This window comes from Peromyscus eremicus, chromosome 6, assembly GCF_949786415.1.
Source record: "Peromyscus eremicus chromosome 6, PerEre_H2_v1, whole genome shotgun sequence".
NCBI classification, from domain to species: Eukaryota; Metazoa; Chordata; class Mammalia; order Rodentia; family Cricetidae; genus Peromyscus; species Peromyscus eremicus.
In genome coordinates, this window is record NC_081421.1 from 106,744,310 (window position 1) to 106,768,132 (window position 23,823).

General features: G+C 39.6%; 1 protein-coding gene across 1 annotated transcript in view; it reads left to right on the plus strand.

Annotated features, from left to right (window-relative positions):
* The window catches only part of Slc39a8 (solute carrier family 39 member 8), a 58,896-nt gene that overhangs the window by 25,703 nt on the left and 9,370 nt on the right, over window positions 1-23,823 (plus strand). Inside the window, exons 3-6 of the mRNA XM_059266311.1 lie at window positions 2,069-2,231; window positions 6,782-6,951; window positions 8,415-8,537; window positions 9,029-9,199. Of these exons, the coding sequence (XP_059122294.1) occupies window positions 2,069-2,231; window positions 6,782-6,951; window positions 8,415-8,537; window positions 9,029-9,199 (627 nt within the window). The remainder of the gene's footprint in view (window positions 1-2,068; window positions 2,232-6,781; window positions 6,952-8,414; window positions 8,538-9,028; window positions 9,200-23,823) is intronic.

Here is a 23,823-nt window from a genome sequence, read left to right on the forward strand (position 1 = left end):
AATGTTGATGGTCAGTATGCAGCTGCCATTATCATACACCAAAGGAGAGAATGGGTTGACTAAGGAATAGCTTATACATACATACATATTATATACTTACACATCATACATGTATGTATACATATATGCATATAATAACAGTGAAATAGAGGCAATGGCTTTGAAAGCGAGCAAGGAAGAGCATATGGGCAGGTTTAGAAGGAGGAAATGGAAGGAAGAAATGTGATAATTTTAAAGCCTCAAGAATAAAAAAAGGAAGAAAAAATAAAAATCTTTCAAAAAATCTGAACATGCATTTTCTGTAAAGTAATTGCTGTCTTAATTTTTAACATTCACATGCAGTTTGATATATTTGGTGTCTTTTCATTTTTTTCCTGGACAAAAGCATTGGTTTCCTGTATCAATATTTAGAATTTTTAATTTCATTGTTTCTATTGTGAAAGGTATTAAAGTGCTTTATTGTCAAATACATTAACTCATAATATTTATTTTTATTTCTGTGTATCTGTGTGTGCCTTGCTTACCTGTATGTGCACCATGTACATGCTGTGCCCACTGCTACTGGAAGAGGGTATCAGATGCCCTGGAGCTGGAGTTATAGGTGACTGTGAATAGCCCTGTGTAGGTTCTGAGACCCAAACCTTGGTTGTCTGCAGGAGCGTAGAGTGCTCTTAACTGCTGAGTCATCTCTCCAGCCCCTACATCAACCTTTACATTCTCAACTCAACACCGTCCGTGGTACACTACTCAGGTCAGGCTGCTATGGTAATGTGAAGCACCTTAACCAATAGAAATTAATTTTCTAGAAGTTCTAGGGACTGAAAGTCCAAGGTCAGAGGGCTAGAACACGAGGTGAGGGCTGTTCTGTGGCTCACAGACGGGCTCCTTTCAACTGTGCCTTCTATGGTGTCCCTTCTCATGGGACACTCATCCTCTTGGAACAGAAAGCTGCATGGCCTCTTCTAACCCTAATTATTTATACGAGACTATCTCCATATAACACCACACTGTGGATTAGGGATCTAATATGAATTTTGAGGAACACAGTTTATAGTACAAAGCTAAGATTTTAGTGGGGTTGGAGTATTGGCTGAAATGGACAAAAACATTTCTAAGTTGATTTTACTAAAGATAGACTTTTGTTTGAGTGAATGGGTTTTCCCATATTTTCTAATTTTTATAGCATTAATTTATTAATGTTTAATCTGTTAGTTATTTTCTTAGTAATGCAAGTATTTAGAATATAGTTTACAGTGAAAATGCACTTGAGAGTAAATGATCCTTTAAAAATTATTTTTGCAGAGATTTCTTTTCTTAATGCAGATTCTTTGCCTCATTAAAAAGTTAATGAATTTCTGAATGGCCCAGCACTATCTCCCAAACTCTCCATAATATAGAAAAGCTACTTATCACCATTTAGAATAATGCATATTTTAGTAAACAGCAGTTTGTGCTAAGATACACTTTAAAACACTTTTACATATTTGAACTATTATTGCTACATAGGTGGATACATTTTTCAACTATGAAACTGTAAGGAACCAAGTATTTATCAACACGGAATGCTAGAAAACTACACTGACAGTCCCTCAAAGTATCCATTTAAACAACCAAAAAGGTGTATTGAGACAGTGATAGAGCCCTGTGTTCAAACGCTACCAGTGTGCTTTTACCCACTTCATGTTTTATAGTATTAGGGTACTCAGACTTTGTATATGCCAGACAAGCCCCCTATCCCTGAATTATAGCCTCAGCCCATCTCTTATTATTATTTTGAAGTCTTTCTCAACTTCTAAAACCTATTTTTAATCTTACTTTTGTTTGTTTACATTAGGCAGGCTATTGATTAATTACTCCTTTTGCCATTTTTTTTTTCTTCCTAGTTTTAGAGGAATGGACTGGTTCACCACTGTGGAGGTCCATTCATTTCTGTAGTGGGCTCTGGTGTCGAACCAGTGCTGCGTACCTGGATGGAATAGAGTATGCCTCCTTAGACACCAAGGCTCCCAGCGTTCACCCACGTGTGCTGACTGCGTCTACCTGTGCTCCTGTGTTTCCTCTGTTTCAGTGTTTGTCAGCAGAAGACATCTTTTCTCTTCATGGCTTCTCAAATGCTACCCAGATAACCAGCTCGAACTTCTCCGCCATCTGCCCTGCGATCTTACAGCAGCTGAATTTTCATCCCTGTGAGGATCAGCAGAAGCACAGTGCAAAGCCGAGTCTTTCTGAAGGTACCCAGAAGCCGCTTTCTCACTCCTTCGGAAAGTCTGAGAGGCAGCAGGAGATAAGGCTCACACGCACCCTTTTCTCGTTTATCGCTTTCAATTAATTTGTAAGAGACCTCTTGGTAAAATAAGATTCAGCGAGTATTTAAATAAGAATAATGGGGGCTCATATAAACTTTGTAAGCAGCTCCTTAATACTCCCAAATCTAATTCTTCCTTTTTACTTATTTATTTAGTTTTTATTGTGTATATTCATCGAACATTGTGCTCCGTTACATATGGACCTTTTCATACAAATATATATTGTACGTTGACCACGTTTACCCCCAAACCACCCTCCCTTCCCCCTTCCCATTTTCCCCCTACCAGTAGTCCTCTTTCTTCCCCTAGAACCCCGGTTCTCAGCCTTGCTAATGCTGTGTCCCTTTAAGATGGTTCTTCATGTTGTGATGACCCCAACCATAAAATTATTTTGTTGCCACTTCATAACTGCAATTTTGCTACTGTTATGAACGGTAATGTCAATATCTGATGTATGACCCCAGGGGTCGAGACTCAAAGGTTGAGAACCACTGCTCTAGAGTTTTATTTCTACATTCATGTCATAAATATAATTTTATGTGTCTATATGCATTCACTTCTTGATTTTAAACCACACACTGTGATACCAGGCTGCAAATTATTTGGCTTAATTGATTAGTCAGTTTCTTTCACCTTTTGCCTATTACGTTATTTCAAAATTTGTCAGTTTGTCTGCAGTTGTGATAGAAGGTATAGGAAAACTAATGTGCTTCTAGATGAACTCTTAAAGCACGGAGTTACAAACCTTTTAACATCTGTTGATGAAAGAAGATGCCAGAATTACAAATGTTTGCTAGAGTATGTTTATATTTCTATAAGCCTTTTACATTTTGATGCTTTACACTTTACAACTGAAAATGGATGCAATAGAATTTTTAATATACTAACATTTACTAGTAATACACACTAGTAAAGGCCCAGACTTCAAAGCCCAACTCCATACTTTGCTGGCCCTTTTGGGAACATGCTTTGACCTCTTTACCCCGGTTTCCTCATCCCGTGTGGCTCCTTTCTCACAGTGTTGCTGTAAGGATTCAATAACAGCATTCATAAAGTACCTGGAACAATGTTCGCCTCAGGATTGCATAAGGCCCACGGGTGCAGGAAGTGATACCAGTAAAGGAGAGCTACTGAGATTCCAAAATATCTCTAAATCTGGGTGTGGTGGCTCAGGCCTGTAATCCTAGCACTTCAGAGCCTGAGGCAGGGGGATCACCATGAGTTCAAGAACAGTCTGGGACAGAGAGGACGTCTGTGCCAGAAAAACAAAGAGTGAAGGAGCAAATGAGAGAAGGAGGGGGTGGGGGAGGAGGAGGAGGAGAAGGAGGAGGAGGAAGGGAGGGAGAGACAGAGAAGGAAAGAGAGGGAGAGGGAGAGAAAGGAGATGGAGAGATTTTCTGACCTCAACTGTTCAGGTTCCTCTATGTCAGGTGGAGCCAGGAGGTGAGAACAGGAAAGGAGGAAGCAGGAAGTGAGAGCGAATTCTAGGGTCAACACTGCAAAGTCATAAAGCAGAAGAGTCAACAGTTCCCAGTTACAAGATCAGAAAGGCACCAAATATTTGGACAGAGAACCTAACGAAGAGAGTAGAGTGCTTGACTCTGTTAATCTGTTTAGTTTGGCAATGAGTTACCATTTGATGTGATACTTACCAGTTTTATGTTAGTGTGGAATTGTGGGTAGCACCACAATGAACCAATGTGTGTAAGTGACTGGAACAGTGCTTGCTACAGCTTGAGAGGATTATGTCCTGATCCTTCTGTGTGTGCACATGTGCGTGTGTGCGTGTGCGCGCGCGTGCGTGGAGACTATACACATGCATGGGTGGGAGTACCCTGTGTATGCACTTGGGAGTCAGAGGAGGACATCAACTGTCCTGCTCTGTTGCTCACCGCCCTATTCTCTTGAGGCAGGGGCTCTCGCTGAACCTGGAGTTAGGCTGATGGCCATCAAGTCCCAGCAATTCTCCTTGTCTGTTTCTCGAAACACTGGTTCTAGGCACGTGTGGGCACACGAGCTTTTGATATGAGTGGTAAGACGTGAACTTCGATCTTCACAGCCCTGCAGCCAGTACTCTTTACAGATCTCACAAGTGTCCGTGGGTTCGCTGGACTCCCCGGCCCTTATGTGATATTACTTTCTCACAAAGAAACTGAAAATCACCAAATGTATCAGATTTTGAATATAACTTTTCACTGTTCGTGAGTTAGAGTCAAGGTCATTCAAGGGACCGAAAAATCAAAAGAAACTTAATTCAAAGGAGGCCATCATACAAAAACGCTCCGAGTATGTTTACATTGACATTTTGGTGGGAAGACAAAATAGTCTCATTTTTTAGAGATCTTACATTTTGTCATTTTTTTTGAAGTTGCCTTTCATTTACCTTATAAACCACACTGATATATATATCATCAGTAAACTGATGATAAATTAGCTTCTTTAGGAGAGAAATTAATCATATCTTAGCAGTAACTTAAAGGTCCAAAATTGTCTCATTTTCTTGGATGAGTTTACAGAGTAGTATTTAATCTAAATAAGATGTAAGAACATATGTGTTTTTTTTTTTTTTTTTGGTTTTTCGAGACAGCATTTCTCTGTGTAGCTTTGTGCCTTTTCCTGGAACTCACTTGGTAGCCCAGGCTGGCCTCGAACTCACAGAGATCCACCTGGCTCTGCCTCCCGAGTGCTGGGATTAAAGGCGTGCACCACCACTGCCGGGCTAGGAACATATGTTCTTATTTAAAGCATCCTTAAAGATCACACTGCCCATCACAATACAACCAGTGATGGAGCTGCAAGCTTGGAAAGGTGGACTTGATGCTACACAGTGAGTTTGTGTAGGACCGCAGGAACGGATTCCTTTTCTCTGCTGATTTAAAGAAGAAGAAAACAGAAAAAGAAAGATCTCAACACTTGGCCATGTTTTGTTGGAAGCATGTCACATGCACACAAACATACACCACACACCACACACACCACACACAAACACACCACACCACACACACACCACATACACACAAACACACCACATACACACACAAACACATGCCACATACACAAACACACATACACACCATCCCCCTACAAGCACACACATACCACACACACACACACACACACACACACACACACACACCCCACATATACACCAGACACACATACACATAGCACACACCACACATACCACACATAAACACTAGATACACATACACATACCATACACCACACCACACACACACACCACATACGTGCACACAAACACACACACACACCACACATAACACACACACACATACACCACACACACATATACACACACATACCACATACACCACACACACACCACACACACCACATATACCACACACACATACACACACATACACCACACACACACCACACACACCACATATACCACACACACATACACACACACACCACACACACATACCACATACACATACCACACACACACACACACACACACACACACACACACACACACACACCACACAAAGAAACAGTTGCACCGGGAGGAGGGGATCTGGAATCTGAATTTGTCTGGCAGAACCAAAACTTTTATGCTCATGGGTACGGTGGGCTCCCTTTGTCTCTCAGAATTGGCAGATTAGACTATCTCAGGCACTGGACAGTTCTGAAAAAAGGGGGAGATAATTGGTTCCTGCCACAGGACACCTTTTTTACCATGGTGGAGGTATGTTTACTGCCAGCTCTGGGAGCCATGCTCACCGCCACCTCTGGGAAGCAGCGGGTCTATGCCTCTATCAAGCATCGTGTAGCCCAGAAATGGCCCTCCCCTTTTGTACTAGCAAAAGCGTAATCCACCACAAAGTGTGCTGCACAGCTTGGAGATGCCTCTGTGTGCCACGGCCCCCATGAGACATATGAAGTAGGAATCTGCTCTTAGCTCTGTTTTAGTAAGTTCTCTCAGGTTTTAGGCGGAAACTCTTGCTATCATGTTTGGGCACCAAATGTAGATGGCCAGGCTAGCCTTGAACTTGCAATGTAGATGAAGATGACCTTGAAATAGTGATCCTCCTAATCCCACCTGCCAAGTGCTGGGATTACAGGCATGCATGACCATGCTTAGTTTATGAAATGCTGGGGACTGGACACAGGGCCTCCTGCATGGTAAACAAGTGTTGTACCAACTGCCCTGTACCTCTGGGGATTCTACACTTCAGTCTGCCTTTCATTTGGCAAGTTTAATTTTTCTGCAATTTTATTGTTTATTATCATCTGTAGAATATCCCCAACTGACTTACGAATCTGATTTCTATTAATTTTCAGTCTGCTGTATGTATGTTCTCAATTTTCTGTATAGTCTTCAATGAGAATTTTAGTTTTGAAGAAGGTATTTGTTGAAGCCTTTAAAGAGGAAATGTCTCAAGTGTAATGTGCAGTAATGCAGTGGACTCCTTGGCTGTAACTAATTTTTACTCTTTTCCCCATAGTCTGGAGCTATGGAATCCTGTCGGTGACAATTATTAATTTGGCATCTCTCCTGGGACTGATTTTGACCCCATTGATAAAGAAGTCATACTTCCCCAAGATTTTGACTTATTTTGTGGGGTTGGCTATCGGGACCCTTTTCTCAAATGCCATTTTCCAGCTTATTCCAGAGGTAAGGGGGTGGGCTATATGTTTCTGTGAATAATTGCTTATTTTAAACATTTTAGCACTTTGTACATTTTAGCCTTCCTAATCCTCGCAGCATTTTATGATAGGTTTAGAAGGCTTTGGATAGAAAAAACAGAACCACAGCAAGGGTCAAAGATTGTCTGGAGCTTCAAAGAATGTTGGGGTCAGAGAAAAAATTACTGTTCTAGGAGGGCAGCCATCAGGACATGCTCAGACAGAGCTGGGGCACCTCTGGGGACTCTGCACCTCACTCTGCCTTTCATTTGGCAAATTTAATTTTTCTGCAATTTTATTGTTTATTATTTTCTATAAAATAGCTAATGTCCAAATTAATTGAAGGTAGACTACAAAATTCCCTCCTATATTTATTACAGCTCTGCCACATGAAAGATTAACTGTGTGTGTAGTTGACAGAGGGCCCCCCTCCACCTTTTTTTTTCCATTTGACTGAGAGGAGAAGATCTGTCATAGGCCAGCAAATAAAGAACAACTTCACTTGGGAGGCAGAGACAGGTGGATCTCTGAGTTTGAGACCAGCCTGGTCTCCAGAGCAAGTTCCAGGACAGCTAGGGCTACAGAGAAACTCTATCAAAAAAAAAAAAAAAAAAAAAAAAAGAACAGGAAAAAAAACCAACTTTTTTTTTCCTATAATTAAAGTGTATTACCTGACTGACTGTAGTACATTATTCACTTAATCAATACATAATGTGCATGTTTTATTTAATATCTGGCCATATAAGAAAAAGAAATAATAGAAGGGAAATAACAGAGGGAAAGAAAGAGGACATTGAAGAGAACAAGCCACAAACGCCAATGAGGGAAATCCATGTATATGGATTCCCTCACATATTCTGCACACGTGAAGACGGAGAGACCAGCCCCAGATATAGCAAAACTAGTATTCAGGCCATGCCCCTCTTGTAAGGTTACAAAATAACAAAAGATTCTTCTAGCTTTTCATCTACATATAAAAATGAGGCATATGTTCTTAGAATTATAGATTTTATTAATATTTATCTAGAAAGAGCCTCAGAGAAATACCAAAAACCCTCAAATGTGAAGAAGAAAGCTGAAAATCTAAAGAGATTGAGTGACTTGATGACAGCCATACAATTGGCTGGTTACTAATGAGAATTACAATGCACATTTTTCTCATTAGAAATGCATTTGTATGACATGTTTAGCACAATTCAGTGTTCTATGTTTGTGTATTTAGCATCTTGTCTGCGTCATGACTCACTCAAGGCAAATGTTGCTGTGGATGTTCTAGGGAAGAATCTGTAAGATCTGATGGTTTTAGTCCACAGGGTGACTTTCAGAGTATTTGTTTGAGGGTGGACTTACAACTTTGGGGAAAATTGTATACTAAGAAATTATGGTATTGTTTTCCAGAAATCAGTTAAACTACTTGGTTTTATCTGAATTGTCCTGTTCCCTCCTCTTTAGGCGTTTGGATTTAATCCCAAAGTTGACAATTATGTTGAGAAGGCAGTTGCTGTGTTTGGTGGATTTTACATGCTTTTCTTTGTTGAAAGGACGCTTAAGATGCTACTGAAAACATATGGACAGGTAAATGAACTTCATTGGATGTCCTGCTTTCCCAGGCTCCCTAACAAAGGCAAGAATTGTAAATTATACGAACAGTCTGTCTCTTATACTAGCAAATACAAAGAGAATAAAAAAAAAAACAGTGTATTGACAGGTATAAGAAAAACATCTGACTCATGTAGAATTTGGAACTATTAACCTCAATTTAATGCAAAATAATAGATATGGATAATTTGTATCCCCTTTATATTCATCAAATAAGAACATACATGTTCCCTAACACAGAGAAAGCAGAAAACAACCACAGAATCCAGTACCTAAGAATCTGTTTAAAGAGGAAATGTTAGGGAAAAAAAAGAGGAAGAAGAAATGTCAGCACTTCAAAGAGATTGCATTTCAGATAGAGTAGATACAAACATTTTTCTTTTATAAATGAAAAACAGTGGACCATTTTCTTATTTGCATGCTCATCTTCTTCCTTCTTATAACCTTCTTGTTTTATTCACATGTAGAATGACCATACCCACTTCGGGAATGATGACTTTGGTTCTAAAGAAAAAACCCATCAACCCAAAACACTACCATTACCCGCAATCAATGGTGTGACATGCTATGCCAACCCTGCGGTCACAGAGCCTAATGGACATATCCACTTTGACACTGTCAGTGTAGTGTCCCTCCAGGTACGTTATACAGATCGTGTTTTCTTTTACTCTTCTCTGTACTTTTAACTATGAAGGGGGTGGGGAAACAGTCAAGTCAGTATTTCACACATCCATATGTGTAGACACGCCTACCTTCACGGGATAAGCATGCCTTCTTTGTGTTCTCCTTCTGGATGCTTAAATACACGAGTTGAAGGAACTGTGGACTCTTGGTCTTGGGACTGATTTTTCTCTAGGGTTGTTTAAGCATACGTGAGCCTTTCAGTTAGACTCACACAATCCCTCTAGTAAAATTAATTCAAGACATTTCTGTCACTTCAACTCTTTCAAGATCCCATCCAAAGGATCCTCTGAGTGGGTTTTGAAATTGCAAGAAGATTTGAAGGTTTTGAAAGTTGTGTTCATTAATTAACTGACTTAGAATTTATGTTTGCACTGTCTGAAGAATATTAATGGGAACCATTTTTAAAGCAAGCATTATACACCAGGTAATATGCTAGGCAATTATTGATTTTTATCTCATTTATTTTTTTTATAACAACTACTGACAGTAGAGGTTACCCTCTTTGTATTATGACTATTTTCATTTCAAGTGACAGAAATCAAACTCAAATAATCTGTGACCAAAGAATTCATTGTTGGAAAGAAACTGGTGTCTTGTACAGGAAAGCCAAGCTTCTGAGACAGCAAGAAGCTGGACCCAGCAGGGCCTCAGCAACGCTTCTCCTTCTCTGCATGCATCGCAGCATCATGTTGTTCCTTTCACCCTGGACTGTTCGCTTCCAACAGTGGGAAACACAGCCACTGACGGCTCCCGAGACTTACATTTTACAGTTTCAGAATTTAGGATGAAACCGACCTCTCATTCTTAAACCCCCAATTCCTTGTAAACACTCCCCTGGTCCACCCTCTGTTAGGCGGTCCCTTTGGACTGAACTAAGTGTCTAGATGGCCAGGCTCCTTGTTGGGCTTTGAAGGAACACTAGTGCTAAACTAACAGGGAGTTATTTATTGTCGTGTAACAAATGATGCTTGTTACTAAGATTTTCAAAGAATACAGCAATGTCTAAATAGAAAATTTTACATCATACTTACAATTAACATTTTACTGAGTGTTCCAGGCCTGTGCCTCTAGCGGTAGACTAATTATCTTGCCATCCCCATAAACTAGAGGACAAATACTGTTTTTAATTAGGATTCTAGGACTTGGAGATGCTAACCAACCCAATATAGAATACAGATGGAGTAGACCGGTGATTATAAAGGGTGCTGGGAGGACAGTGCCACTGGTGTGCACTGTAATTATCATCTGGCAGATGGAGAGGCTAAATCTTCAGTGTGACTCATCCAGTAAATGCAGATCCACAAGCTACGAAGTCAAGCATAATAGAAAAGTGAGCAGTTGGGATGAGAAGGAAAAACAACCAAGAAAAATAAAAGAAAAGAAATATTTGAAAGAGGTTGTTAAGGAAAAAAACACGAGTTTTCTTTTGGAAAGAAAAAACATTCTTGGTCATATTCTTCTCCCATCTGATGAAGGTATAATTCTCAAGTGTGTTTGAAGCAGCTTTGTGTTAATATTAAACTAGCTGGAAATTATCTCAGGTAGTGTAATGAATGATGATTTTAGTTAAGATTTATCAGAGAACATGCTAATGTCCAAATAGATGATTTCTTGTAATAGTTAAAGTGAACAATTGTAAGTACTCCATGTCTGTGTTGGAACAGTTGATGGCTTATCTTATTTGATCCTCATAAACTAGGGCTAAGCACAGTTATAGTTAGGATACTGACTTAGAGATGTCAGTCAAGCCAAGGACATTCAGCTTCTGAGACCGGAAGCTTGGGTTGCACTGGGCTGTATGATGCTGGGGGCTCTTGCTTCTCCACCATGCTAGAAACAAGATAATAATGTTAACTCTTCATTCAATACATATTTATTTTACTAAGAAGAGAGAGATGGATTAGCTAAAGAATATTGTTTTCTGAGGACATGATCATGCAGGGCACAATAGAGGGAACATAGAGAATAATAGTGAAAACCTGCCTTCCACCGTGTATCTAAATTATAGCTGCTTTATGCAGGCTTTGGCAAATAACGCATCCTTGTGAAATCATGGCTGAACTTTGATGAAAATTGCAGAAAAACCAGTCATCTATGCTGCCAATTTAAACACTGATTAATGATTCTTTTAAGCCAGACATGGAGACACAGGTCTGTAATCTCAACTCTTAAGAGGCTTAGGGAGGACAATTACAAGGTCAAAGCCAGTCTGGGATCCAGTGAGTTCAAGGTCAGTTTGGTTAACTTTGTGAAATCCCATCTCAAAACAACAACAACGAAGAAAAAGAACGGGGGATGTACCTCAGAGTTACAGTGCCTGGTTATTCTGGTCAAGGCTAAGTTTAATCCTCAGTACCACAAAAACCGACAAACCAAACAAAAATCCCTTCAGGTATCAACTGGCAAAGGTAATGCTCTACCATGAAATTTGAAGCTTGATTTGAATTCTTATCTTGAGGAAGATTTTTTCTGTGTCCCCTAGAATGAACAAGACCAGGTCAGGCAGGGCCTCCTTTCCATGGAGGAGTGTGACCCTGATCCAGACTTGAGCAGGTTTTCCATTGGGATCTTCAGGTTCTATTATATGAAGCATTGACAATATAGAGTTTTAAAAGTATTTAAAGGGATAATGACAGAATTAACAGAGAACAAGTTGTAGGAGTTGATTCTCTTCTTCTGCCATGTAGGTTCTTGTAGGCAGAGTTTTTCATAGGCACTGCCGGTCAGCTCTGTCCCACCAGCTGCTCCAAAATAACCACACATTAATTATAAATGCTTGACTGATAGCTTAGGCTTGTTACTAACTAGCTCTTACATTTTAAATTAACCAATTTCTATTTTTTTAGTTGCTTCCATGTGGCTCATGGCTTGTTACCTCATTTTGTACAGATCCTGCTGCCTCTGCATCTGGCTGGCAACTGCCAAGACTCTGCCCTTCTTCTTCTGAGCATCCTTCTATTCTGGCTCTCCCACCCAATCTCTTCCTGTCCAGATATAGGCCAGTCAGCTCTTTATTAACCAATAAGAATGATACATATTTACAGTGTACAATGATTGTTCCACAGCAGGTTCTGAGAACTGAACTCAGGTCATCAGGCTGATGGCAAGCACCCTTACCTGCTGAGCCATCTTTCTGCCCCCACAAATATTTTCTTTTTAGCAAATCAAATTGCTCAAAAGCTAAGGTTAATTAAGGTATTAAGACTTTTGCTTTAGAATTAGCTCTGCCTCAGGATGTTTCCAGTAAATCTAAGCACCATGACAAAGGTGTGTCCTGATTTACATGGTTTAGAAATATCAATCAAAAGACTATTTGTGCTGGACTTGTATAGGTTTTCATTAATTTTTCTAATAAATATTTACTGAGTCCTTGCTCAGTGCCCTAGACACAGGGGGCTAGAGGCAAACACATTCTTCTACCTCTTAGTTTATATAGTGGAGATACTGGCAAAGAGTAAAACAACAGGCTATGAGAAAGCAATATGCCCTTTGATGGAAATAAAACCTGGTGACTGACATATGGGAGCTTCTTTGGACAGAACAATCAGGAAAGATTCCCTTAACAGGTCAGCAGAGGATTAGGTAATGAGAAGAGCCAGCCATGAAGGTATCTAAGAAAAGAGTGTCCTGATAATATATAGTCAGTCATGTCTTGCAAAGGGAACTGGAACTTAAGTGGTATGAGATTGTTGTGTGTTAGCACAGTACACCAGTGAGGTGATTTCTCTACTTTTGGAATAGAAATGACTGGGATTTCTAACCAACATGAACAACAAATCAATGGACAGGTGAGAATGAGGCTAGAATTCTAAAACATACTTCCAGGAACTACACATCTGGTGAGGAGGGAGGGAAGATACGGCCCTGGATGACACCTATGTATCAGGTCTTGACAAGAGCTGTACAAATAGTACTGACCTTCCTTTGCTTCCTTCCTTCCTTCCTTCCTTCCTTCCTTCCCTCCTTCCCTCCCTCCCTCCCTCCTTCCCTCCTTCCCTCCCTCCCTCCCTCCCTCCTTCCCTCCCTTCCTTCCTTTCTTCCTTCCTTCCTCTTTCTCTCTCTATTTCTTTCTTTGTGTTTTTGTTTTTGTTTTTCTGTGTAGCCCTGGCTGTCCTGGAACTTACTCTGTAGACCAGACTGGCCTTGAATATGAAGACCCTTCTGCCTCTGCCTCCCAAGTGCTGGTATTAAAGGTGTGCGCCACCCCTGCCTGGCATGGACATTGATTTCTTGTGAAAATTATTTTGTGAACATTTTGTTGAAGGAATAGTCATAGAAGAACAAAAGTTTAAACAAACTGGCCAGCATACTGCCATTTCAAATGGTCTTTACATGATATAGAATATAAATAGAATTTAAGGAACCAAGTTGAAGGGCCTGGTGATGCTTCACAAAGTAGGTGCTGTGAGGTAAGCTACAGTGGTCACAATAAAAAAGCGTTTTATGATATTGAATAAAAATATTCAATATCATAAAAAAGTCCTAGATGACTCCATTGAAATAATAGAACACAGTATTTAAAACTTATGATTTGTTTGAATTCAAGTGTGGATTCAGGAATTGAATCAACAACATCAGATGTTAATGTTTCAACAGAGTTAAATGTTTTTTCAAAAATTGAAAACAGTAAGAACTATTGAAATTATGAGTTGAGAAAAGTAGTTTAACTTGATATGATATTGATAGGATATAAATTATATAGTAATTTAGATTTTAATAGAATGATTCTTTATTCTTTTTGAAATATAAGGAGAATGAAAGAAATATTATAGAATAATTAAAATGTATGACTAAGAAATGTGGTATTTTTTTATTTATCCAAACAGTCTGGCTTATCACAGAATACTAAGTATGCAAAGCTGTTTAAATCTAGTAGTCTCTAATATTATTTTGTCTGTGTTCCATCATGTAAAACCAATAGCTTTAGACAATTTAAAAATATGTTATCATCATGTATTTATCACAGTAAATGTTAGAAGTTAGTTGACAGTTCCATTTATAACCTTTAGGTATTTAGACAAACACTGAGATTTCTTTACACCTAGTAAATGTGAAACATAGCAGTCTGTGTGATGTGGGGATGTGTGTGTGGAATGCACATCCAGTTACTCAGTTGTCACTAGATAATGTGAGGCATCCTACCTTGAGGTTGACTTGTTCCTTCCTTTGATATGGAGGGGTCACATTAACCTCTGTATGTGGAACATTTCTTCCTTTAGGACACACAGCTTGGGAATGACTGCTATCACTAGATCTTGATTTCTTAGGAATATGAGATCCTTGGTGGCATGTGTTAGCACTTCCAGGCCACTAGAGGGACCATCTAGCTCATTCTTTCTGCGATCTGAAACCAGTCTCCTACTTGTTTATAATAAGAGAAAAAAAATTACTCAGCCATTTACAGAAGTTGATTACTGCACATACTATGTTTAAAACTGAGGTACAATGAAGTGGAATTTATCCACAAAGTAGGTGATGTCAGGGAAACAGACTACATCAGCAGCTGATATAAAGTGATACTCTGTAAATAAAAAAGTGTTTTTGAAATGCTTGGATCTCTGTGAGAGTCTTACAGATTTAAACACACTATGTCACCCAGTAAGTATTTTCCAAGTATCTAATGTGTTCCTGGTGCTCTTCTAAGTCCTGGTAATGTGTCAGAGGGATGGAGGGACATACTATCTGCCCTTCGGTATGTAATATACACAAAGCATTACAAATGTTACAGAGAACTGGAATCTCAGAATCTCTCTCCTCTCCACTTCTTACTGGGTAGGCAAGTAGGTGTCCTTCATAGTCGTCACTCTTTCCTTCTGTACCAGCACTGAGCAGCACAGCGCCAAATACTGTCTGTGAGAAGTGACTCGGGTGCGTCAGCGAGATCTCCCCCTGGGGTCTGGTGTCCAGTGCCCTGTTCCCCACGCTCCCCACGACTTCCTAACGGAAGCATTGCTCTAATCAGCTCTGATTACAGAAGCACTTTAGGGACAAAGCTGCCAGTGAACAGAGGATAGATGACCTGCAGAGTGAGGCCTTGTTAGTTTTGACTCTACAATAGTTAATTACAGTTTGATCCTTTTGCTTATAGTCTGGGCTGTAGAATATCTTGGCAATATCTATAAAAACTGTCTTTGAGGTTTTTTTTCCCCACATGATTCTTAAATTTTAATTTTTAAGAGCTGAAAAAAAATGCCAATCTAAAGAAATTGCTCTTATGTAACCGTCAGGCTGTGATACTTACCCATAGATGGTGGTGAGTTTTCTTAAGGACCCACCCATACCTGTGCCTGCTGCTGCAGCCTCGTTCGTAGCATACGTCCTGAAATCAGTACAAGTGCATTTATCTAAACATGTTCTATACTAAATTGCTTTCACTAATCAAGCAAGACTTATCCCTATTTATAAAAATTAGTGAGGTTTTACTCAATTAGGCTTGATGTCAAGTTAATTTTTCCCCATTAGTATAATGAAGAATTGCTGTGTTGCTCTATTATGCATGTGGATTGATGAAAAGTTGAAAATTAATGGCAAACTTTTTTTTTTAAATTTGGAAAACAAAGAGAGAAGGGAGAGGTTTGAGTAAATTATTCTGGCTATCAGAGGAGTTGCTTAATTTTTACCAGGAGAGAGCCCAGCTGTAAACCAGCACAAGCCACACAACATTTAATTGTGCACCCAGTGACAGTGGGTCCTCAGCATCCGCTTTCTCAAGGTTTTTTTTTTTTTCTTTCGAGACAGGGTTTCTCTGTGTAGCTTTGCACCTTTCCTGGAACTCACTTGGTAGCCCAGGCTGGCCTCGAACTCACAGAGATCCTCCTGGCTCTGCCTCCCAAGTGCTGGGATTAAAGGCGTGCGCCACCACCGCCCGGCTGTTTTTTTTTTTTTTTTAAATATTACATTATTAAAAAAACTCTATCTTGTAATTATTTGTCTTGCTAAAGTAGATTTCTTTCTCTTTTTTTTTTTACTTCCGCTACTACCCTTTCAAAACTATTTATTTTGTGCTCTATTCTTTACATGCCACATCCTGCAGCTTGGGGATACTGAAGCAGGACCTGGTAAGTTACCATTTGCTTCATTGGTTTCATGATGGAAAGTTTGCTAAGCAAAAGGAGCTTTGTGGTTCAATGAATGGCATACATGTCTCTTGCAAAGCTCTTGGGAGGCAGAATTTGTTTAATGCATTAATTAATCTATGATCTGTTTTTTCTATATATTTAAAGTAAAGATTCCAAGGTAGAACAACCACAAAGCTAAAGTACTCTGCAGATAAAGTATGGCTTTGACAAGATGATTTTGGGTCTGACATTATTATGTTATATAGTATAGTCTTACACACACACACACACACACACACACACACACACACACACCTTCCCTCCCCCCACATCATACATGAACACACACATAACCACATAACACCTGCTTATATTCATCTGTCTGTAATGATGTTTACTTAGTTTATGACTGAGGAAAACATCCAGATTAAAGAAATCTCATTTTTATAATGATTACTGCTTTACAGGTAATGATAATGAATAAAACATGATGGAAGGCATTTGGAGGGCAACTTAAATGTTCATTCATAACAAATGGACCTTCAGGGTAAAAGCAGATCATTGATTGGCTGGTAATGTTGATCTTACTATGTGTCTGCTTCTTTAGAGAATTTTCGTCCTGAGAATCTCAACCCGATTAAATTAATGGATCCTCATTTATGCTAACCAAGTGGGGATTTTCTCTGGCCTTTAGTTTTGCCCACCATGCTTATTAGTGGTCCATTTTATCAAAAAGTCTGGTAAGTTCTGAGTTCTAATCAGTAGAGAGCCCAATTCTTTTCGAAGCGGTTGAGATATTATTGCTTTTTAATTCTGTCGGCAGGCAGATTGTATTTTTGTCAAATATCTTACTTGGAATATCAAAGAGCTTAATGAACATGACTTCATTGAACCTTCATAGCAACTCAGTGGAGGTGGATAGAAGTTGGAAACATTTACTAGTGGAAAAAGTGCACCAATAAAGATTACCTTTGAAGGCTTGTTAAGCCTTTCAGGTCTCTGATTCGATACTTTATAGTTTGCCCTCCTTTACTGCTAGATTATAAAATGCCTTTGGGAAAAAAAAACTGAAGTGAGAGATCAAACATTGTTCATAGTTTTCTAGACTTCAAAGCAAAACTCAAATCTGGAAATTGTGTTGCAGTTGGAAAGTAAAATCACAAATTGCTCATTGGGTAGATGCCATGTGCGCAGAAACGGCTCATACTTTATGTGTATTTTATGTATTAGTTTTTGCCCAGATTCCATAATTTTGAACTGTTACATGAAAACAATAATAACAACCTTAATTTGAGTTTCCAGATTACATATGCTACATTGTAGAAACATTTTATCCCCTACATGACATCTTGCTCCATGAATTACATCCCTGAAGCTACATGAAAGTGTAGGAAGTAGTCTTCATAGCATTGTTCTTTCATTCATGCAATATCAGGTGATCACTTCTATGTGTTAGACTATGCTTTACATCCTGGAGATACCACTGCAAAGAGATGACTAGTCAGACAATCTTTCTGTTCATTATGGGATACACAGCCCAACATCATAGGGCTACAAATGCCGAGCATGGAATTAAAATGCCATGAGGTTGTGTCCAAGTGACACATTGATTTGGGTGGTCAGAGAAGGTCTCTTTGAAGAGGACACTTTTAAGTCCAACTCTAAGCCTTGCGAAGGAGCTATCTCTGTAAAGACTGTAGAGAAGAATTTTGGCTGAGCTAACACCCAGTAACATGTCTCTAGGTGAGAAAGAACTGAATGGGTATTCTGAGAAAAACAAAATATACTTTTGCTATGAGCATGCTTTAATTTATTCAGCCAATGAATATTCATGGAGTGCTTATCACGCTAGATATTTGCTGGACAGAAGTGAACCCCAGGTAATAAGGCCCCACATTTCCTAGAGATCACACTTAGTTTGCTTGGTATAAGCATTCAGACCCTGTCTCATTTCCTTTCTAGAGGTATGTTATGTTACTTGACTTCCTCATTCCTCAATGTCCTCATTTGTAAAATGGGAATAATATGTGCCCAAGACTGCTCTGAGGACTAAATGACCTGTATGTCAACCCTAGGATTGGAGTAAGTGCAGCGCTGTGTGAGCTGCTATTACCAATGCTGTGTGGTGTGTGCTCTAGGAGTAGATTCTGCATCTTTCATCTTAAATTCCTCACTATGAAAACATATTTCTCATAGTATCCAGTGAACCTTTAGAATGGCATGGCACCCCCTCACACCCCCCTTTAATGTGGCTCCCACCTCTTACACTTTTCTCTTACAGAACAGACGTTTCCTGTTTTCCCGAATATGGAAATACAGACCACCTCTCACAGAGAAGGGCTTTTGATTCTACTTCTGTGCTGCTCAGTTCTCTCCTGGCAGCCTGCCTGTTTCCTCCCACCCCACCGCCGTCCTAATTGCTTGTTCTACAACAAGGGCTGCAGTTACCACTGGCTTTCAGGCCCCTTCTCATCCGTCATTCTTTGCCTCTTATCACTTTGCCCAAGCTCCTTGCCCTAATCACTTCTGCCAACAGAAAGAACTTCTTCCCCCCATTCATTCAATCAGTCATTTGTATTGCACTGGGTGAGATCCTTCATATTTTAGTTCTTCTTGACATCATACATGTTGAATGCTGTGTACCCAGCAGGCAGTGGCGGGACCGGGTCCCATCCTCCGTGGAACCCCACAAATCCATATTTCTGTATTTTGGAAATGCTTCTTTTCAAGGTGCCGACTGCTGATTTTTCTAGCTTATATTAAAACTTAACCAAACTCTGGTATCTCTTGAAAGCTCCTTTAAGATTCCTCAGTGATAAATAGGCTGGAGAATACTTTATACAGATTTATAGGTAATGGTACCCTGTTTCCTGAATGTACCAGAGCATCAATGCTGTTGGCATCTGTAGCAACAGGAGGCAGAGAGCTGGAAATAGTCCATTAGGATGACTGTAAATATTTAATTAGTATGTAGTTTAAATTCTAGTGGCAAATAGTAGCACATTTCTCAAAAACCTTTAAAGTTTCTCTTAAATTAGTTTTTTTCCCCAAAGTAGTAAAGTGATGTGGTCCCAAATGGAACATGAGTGACAGTTATTTCTACTCGATTATTTAAACTATGACCAAAACAACTTGACTCATATTCCATAGAAGAATTTTCTCTCCAGAGAAAGAAAATTTTTTTAAAAGTTTCTGGAAATGGTTATTTTCTTGTTAAGGGTTATTTTTGTTAGCCAAGAAAGTTGCAGAAGTAGCTTTGAGATTTTCCTGAAATCAAATTCCTGTCAACTTAATGCATTTGAATTCTACTTAGCTATATGTGTTAATAACCGAATTAATTTCTCCTTTTTTACATGAAATTTCACTTTGGTGACAAAGAGCTAAGGACCCCTTAGCTCTGAAATACAAACATTGAAATCGTTAGAAAACCTAGTCATAACAGCAAGACTTATGAATATTTTATATTTTTAGAATGCCTTTAATACTTTATAATCCTTTTGTGTCTACTTAACACGATTTTATTTTTCTCATTAAAATATGTGTAATGGTGCATATACTATTTGCAAATGCTATGTTGGGAATGAAATTAGACTGCCCTTTCCAGAAAGAGATGAGGCATTTAAATGAAGATAAATAGTAAAGAGAAGAGGGACAATTCACAGGACTTTGGGAGGCAGTCAGTGAGCTGCGTAGGGAGGCTCAGTAACAAGAAGCTAGAATTAGCGGAGTTAATGGTCTGTAGCTTGAGTTTTCCTGCCTGGCCCACAGTCAGGACAAATCTCTCTCACCTGCCAGTCCCAAAGCCCTCAGACCCAACCAAGTAAACACAGAAACTTATATTGGTTACAAACTGTATGGCCGTGGCAGGCTTCTTGCTAACTGTTCTTACAGCTTAAATTAATCCATTTCCACTAATCTATACCTTGCCACATGGCTCGTGGCTTACCGGCATCTTCACATGCTGTTTCTCATCATGGTGGCTGGCAGTGTCTCTCTGACTCAGCCTTCCACTTCCCAGCTTTATTCTCCTCCTTGCCCCGCCTACACTTCCTGCCTAGCCAACGGCCAATCAGTGTTTTATTGATTAATCAGCAACACATTTGCCATACATCCCACAGCACTTCCCCCCCCTTTTTTTTTCCAAAAAGGAAGGTTTTAACCTTAACAAAGTAAAATTACATATAATTTGGGAATTTGGGCGTAGCTTCTCTTACTACTTCCTGCTGGAGGGGGGCGCTGTATCTTATGGGGATACAAAGAAAATTTTAGAATTATGGAATAGTCCATGAGGCTGTATTATCTGAGCCAGATGCCTTCAAACCATTCTGGATGTTGGATCATCTGGGCCATGGTGTCATCGGAGACCTTTCAGGGGGTCTTGGCTGGTCAAACCTGATGTATCTTAATCTTGAACAAATCCATAGCCTTTGGCTTTCTGTGGGAACAAAAGCAGAGTCTCTTTTCCAAAATAACATATCCTTACATTCAAATTTTGAAGTCAAGGTATCTTTAAAATATACATATTGGCATAACTCAACAGCTTTTACAATCAAATGTTTTTCTGCAGTTAAAAATCCCAAAAACACAATCCAGATTCTCTGTGTAATATCCATCTTTATGTGGCTTATTTTTTATACTACCTTTACTGTCTCTTTAAAGACTTTATTTTTTTAAACTATGTATTTGTTTATATAACTGTATATATCACCTTTTTTGTCTCTTTCAAGCCTACGTATATTTTACACACATTTAAACTATTACATCTGAATCTGTCTTATTGTGAATCTATTGCTTTAAGCTGCAGCAGCTGTGGCTGCTGGCTCTGCCCACCTCAGCTTCCCATCATGGCGGTTTTACCACCAGCTCTGGGAGCTATCGTGGGTCTGTGCTTTTATCCAAGCAGCGTGTAGTCCCGAAACCTCTTTTTTTGTTTTGTACCTGCAAAGGCTAAATCCACCACGCAGCTTAATGTGCCACTTCCAGAGGCCTCATTCCCGCCATACTGCAGGTCGAGCACACACGCTAGGAACCCACAAGTAGCTCAAACCAGCAGCTGCCGCTCATTTGAGAGAGACAATTAGGAAGCTGTTTTTAGCTCTGTTTTAGAATCTTTTTTCTCAGTTTTTAGGTGGAAACTCTTGCCACCACGTTGGATGCCATTTGTAGCTTGAGTTTTCCTGCCTGGCCCACAGTCAGGACAAATCTCTTTCACCTGCCAGTCCCAAAGCCCCTCAGACCCAACCAAGTAAACACAGAGACTTATATTGGTTACAAACTGTATGGCCGTGGCAGGCTTCTTGCTAACTGTTCTTACAGCTTAAATTAATCCATTTCCACTAATCTATACCTTGCCACATGGCTCGTGGCTTACCGGCATCTTCACATGCTGTTTCTCATCATGGTGGCTGGCAGTGTCTCTCTGACTCAGCCTTCCACTTCCCAGCTTTATTCTCCTCCTTGCCCCGCCTACACTTCCTGCCTAGCCAACGGCCAATCAGTGTTTTATTGATTAATCAGCAACACATTTGCCATACATCCCACAGCAATGGTCTCTACCCTAAGGACCAGAGAAGGAAGGTTTCTTCAAGAACTGAGCCCTTGGTGGTCGTGTTTTTATTGGGCTGGTCTCCCTTGAGCAGGACTGCTGAGAGTGGAGTATGAAAAACATCCTCTCCAAATTCCCTGCATCCTAAGGATGATTGCTGTCTCATTCTGTATGACACCAACTCTTCCTGGGACTAGTGTAGTGACTTCATCTATCTGCTGGCTTAGGTCCATAAGAACCTTATATTACTAGGGGCTTACTCTTCTTTCAAAGATCAGAAAATGATGCTGTTCCCTGGTACAAGCATGACTGTCTTGAGCAGTAGGCTCTTCGAAATCACCAAGTTCAAGGTCTTGGGGACAGGTAATAAAAATTCTTCAAATTTTAATTTAAGACTGGTTGCTCTCCCCTGTAGCTGGAGTTGAAGGTGTGCGTTTCATAGCTAGGGCTGCTACCTGTGACTATTTTGCACTGGAGAAATTTTTATGAGACTCTAGGAATACAGATATATAAAGTAAGTATATAAGCAAAGCATGTACTGATAATAACTTGTAAAAAATTTATCTTCAGATATCTTTGGGACAGGTATAATTTCACCACTCATTAAAAAGACAAAAGCAAGTTTGCCTGTGAATGAGATGGATGAGCTTGTTCATTTTTACATCAAGTATTCAATCTTTGCTGAATGTTTGATACTGCAGGACATAGATCATCTTCAACCTTTTTCAGAGTTGATTAATATTTTGATTTTATGATTGCAAATGCTAAAAACGCTACTTAACATAAATACATAGTAAAGAATGGGAGGAATAGGTTTAAGGCTATTTCAGATTTTTTTCTTCTTCTTTTTTTTTTTTTTGCTAATACCAAACCAAAATTCACTCAATGATTTATTCTGAAAAATGAAATCAGCAATTCAAATAGCAATTTACAAATCAAACACTTGAATATAACACAAATCAAAATATACTGAGAAATGATGGTAGAAAAATATTAAAAGTCTGCTTACCATAATTAAACTATTAATGTTTCTATAAAAGCAGAAAATATTGTGTGTACAGAATACTATTAGCTAGTAGTCTTGAATCTGAGCTGAGGTGATTCTGACAAACGTTCATTGGCATTGCATGGTGTGACAGCATGCATGATGTGACAGCATTATATGGTGTGACAGCATGCATGGTGTGACAGCATGCATGGTGTGACAGCATTACAAGGTGTGACAGCATTGCATGGTGTGACAGCATTGCATGGTGTGACAGCATTACATGGTGTGACAGCATTGCATGGTGTGACAGCATTACATAGTGTGACAGCATTGCATGGTGTGACAGCATTGCATGGTGTGACAGCATGCATGGTGTAACAGCATGCATGGTATCAAGTACACATGTGTTCAGAACCAAGACTGTAACATGATCAAAGTAGGAGAACACTGCTGAACACTTCTGATTCAGTTCTCATTTGATTTTGAATTCATTTTGGGTCATTGGATGTACATTCATTGTTGCAAATTTTTTGTGACTACCCTTACATTTAATTATGTGAACCCCATCGGGATCTTAACTTAGGGAAACTGGACTGTAGCTGCTCCAAAAGTTGTGAATTCTCTGTGTCAGAGTTAACTACACACACACCATCACACACACTCACACACATACACACATGTATCCGCACACCTATACTCAGTCACACACACACACTCATACTACACACACATACACACACATACACATATACACACTCACACACTCACATACATACACACACAGATACACACTCACACACATACACACACTTACACATGCACACACATACACACTCACATACACACACTCATATACACATACATGCTGGCATGAGGCATCTATCCACAGTCTATAGACAGCATGCTAAACTTGCTGGTCCCTTGGCTTGTATTCTAGCTGAGCTTTCACTAGGGCACCCAAAGTCCCACCCAGATGCTTCTATGGGA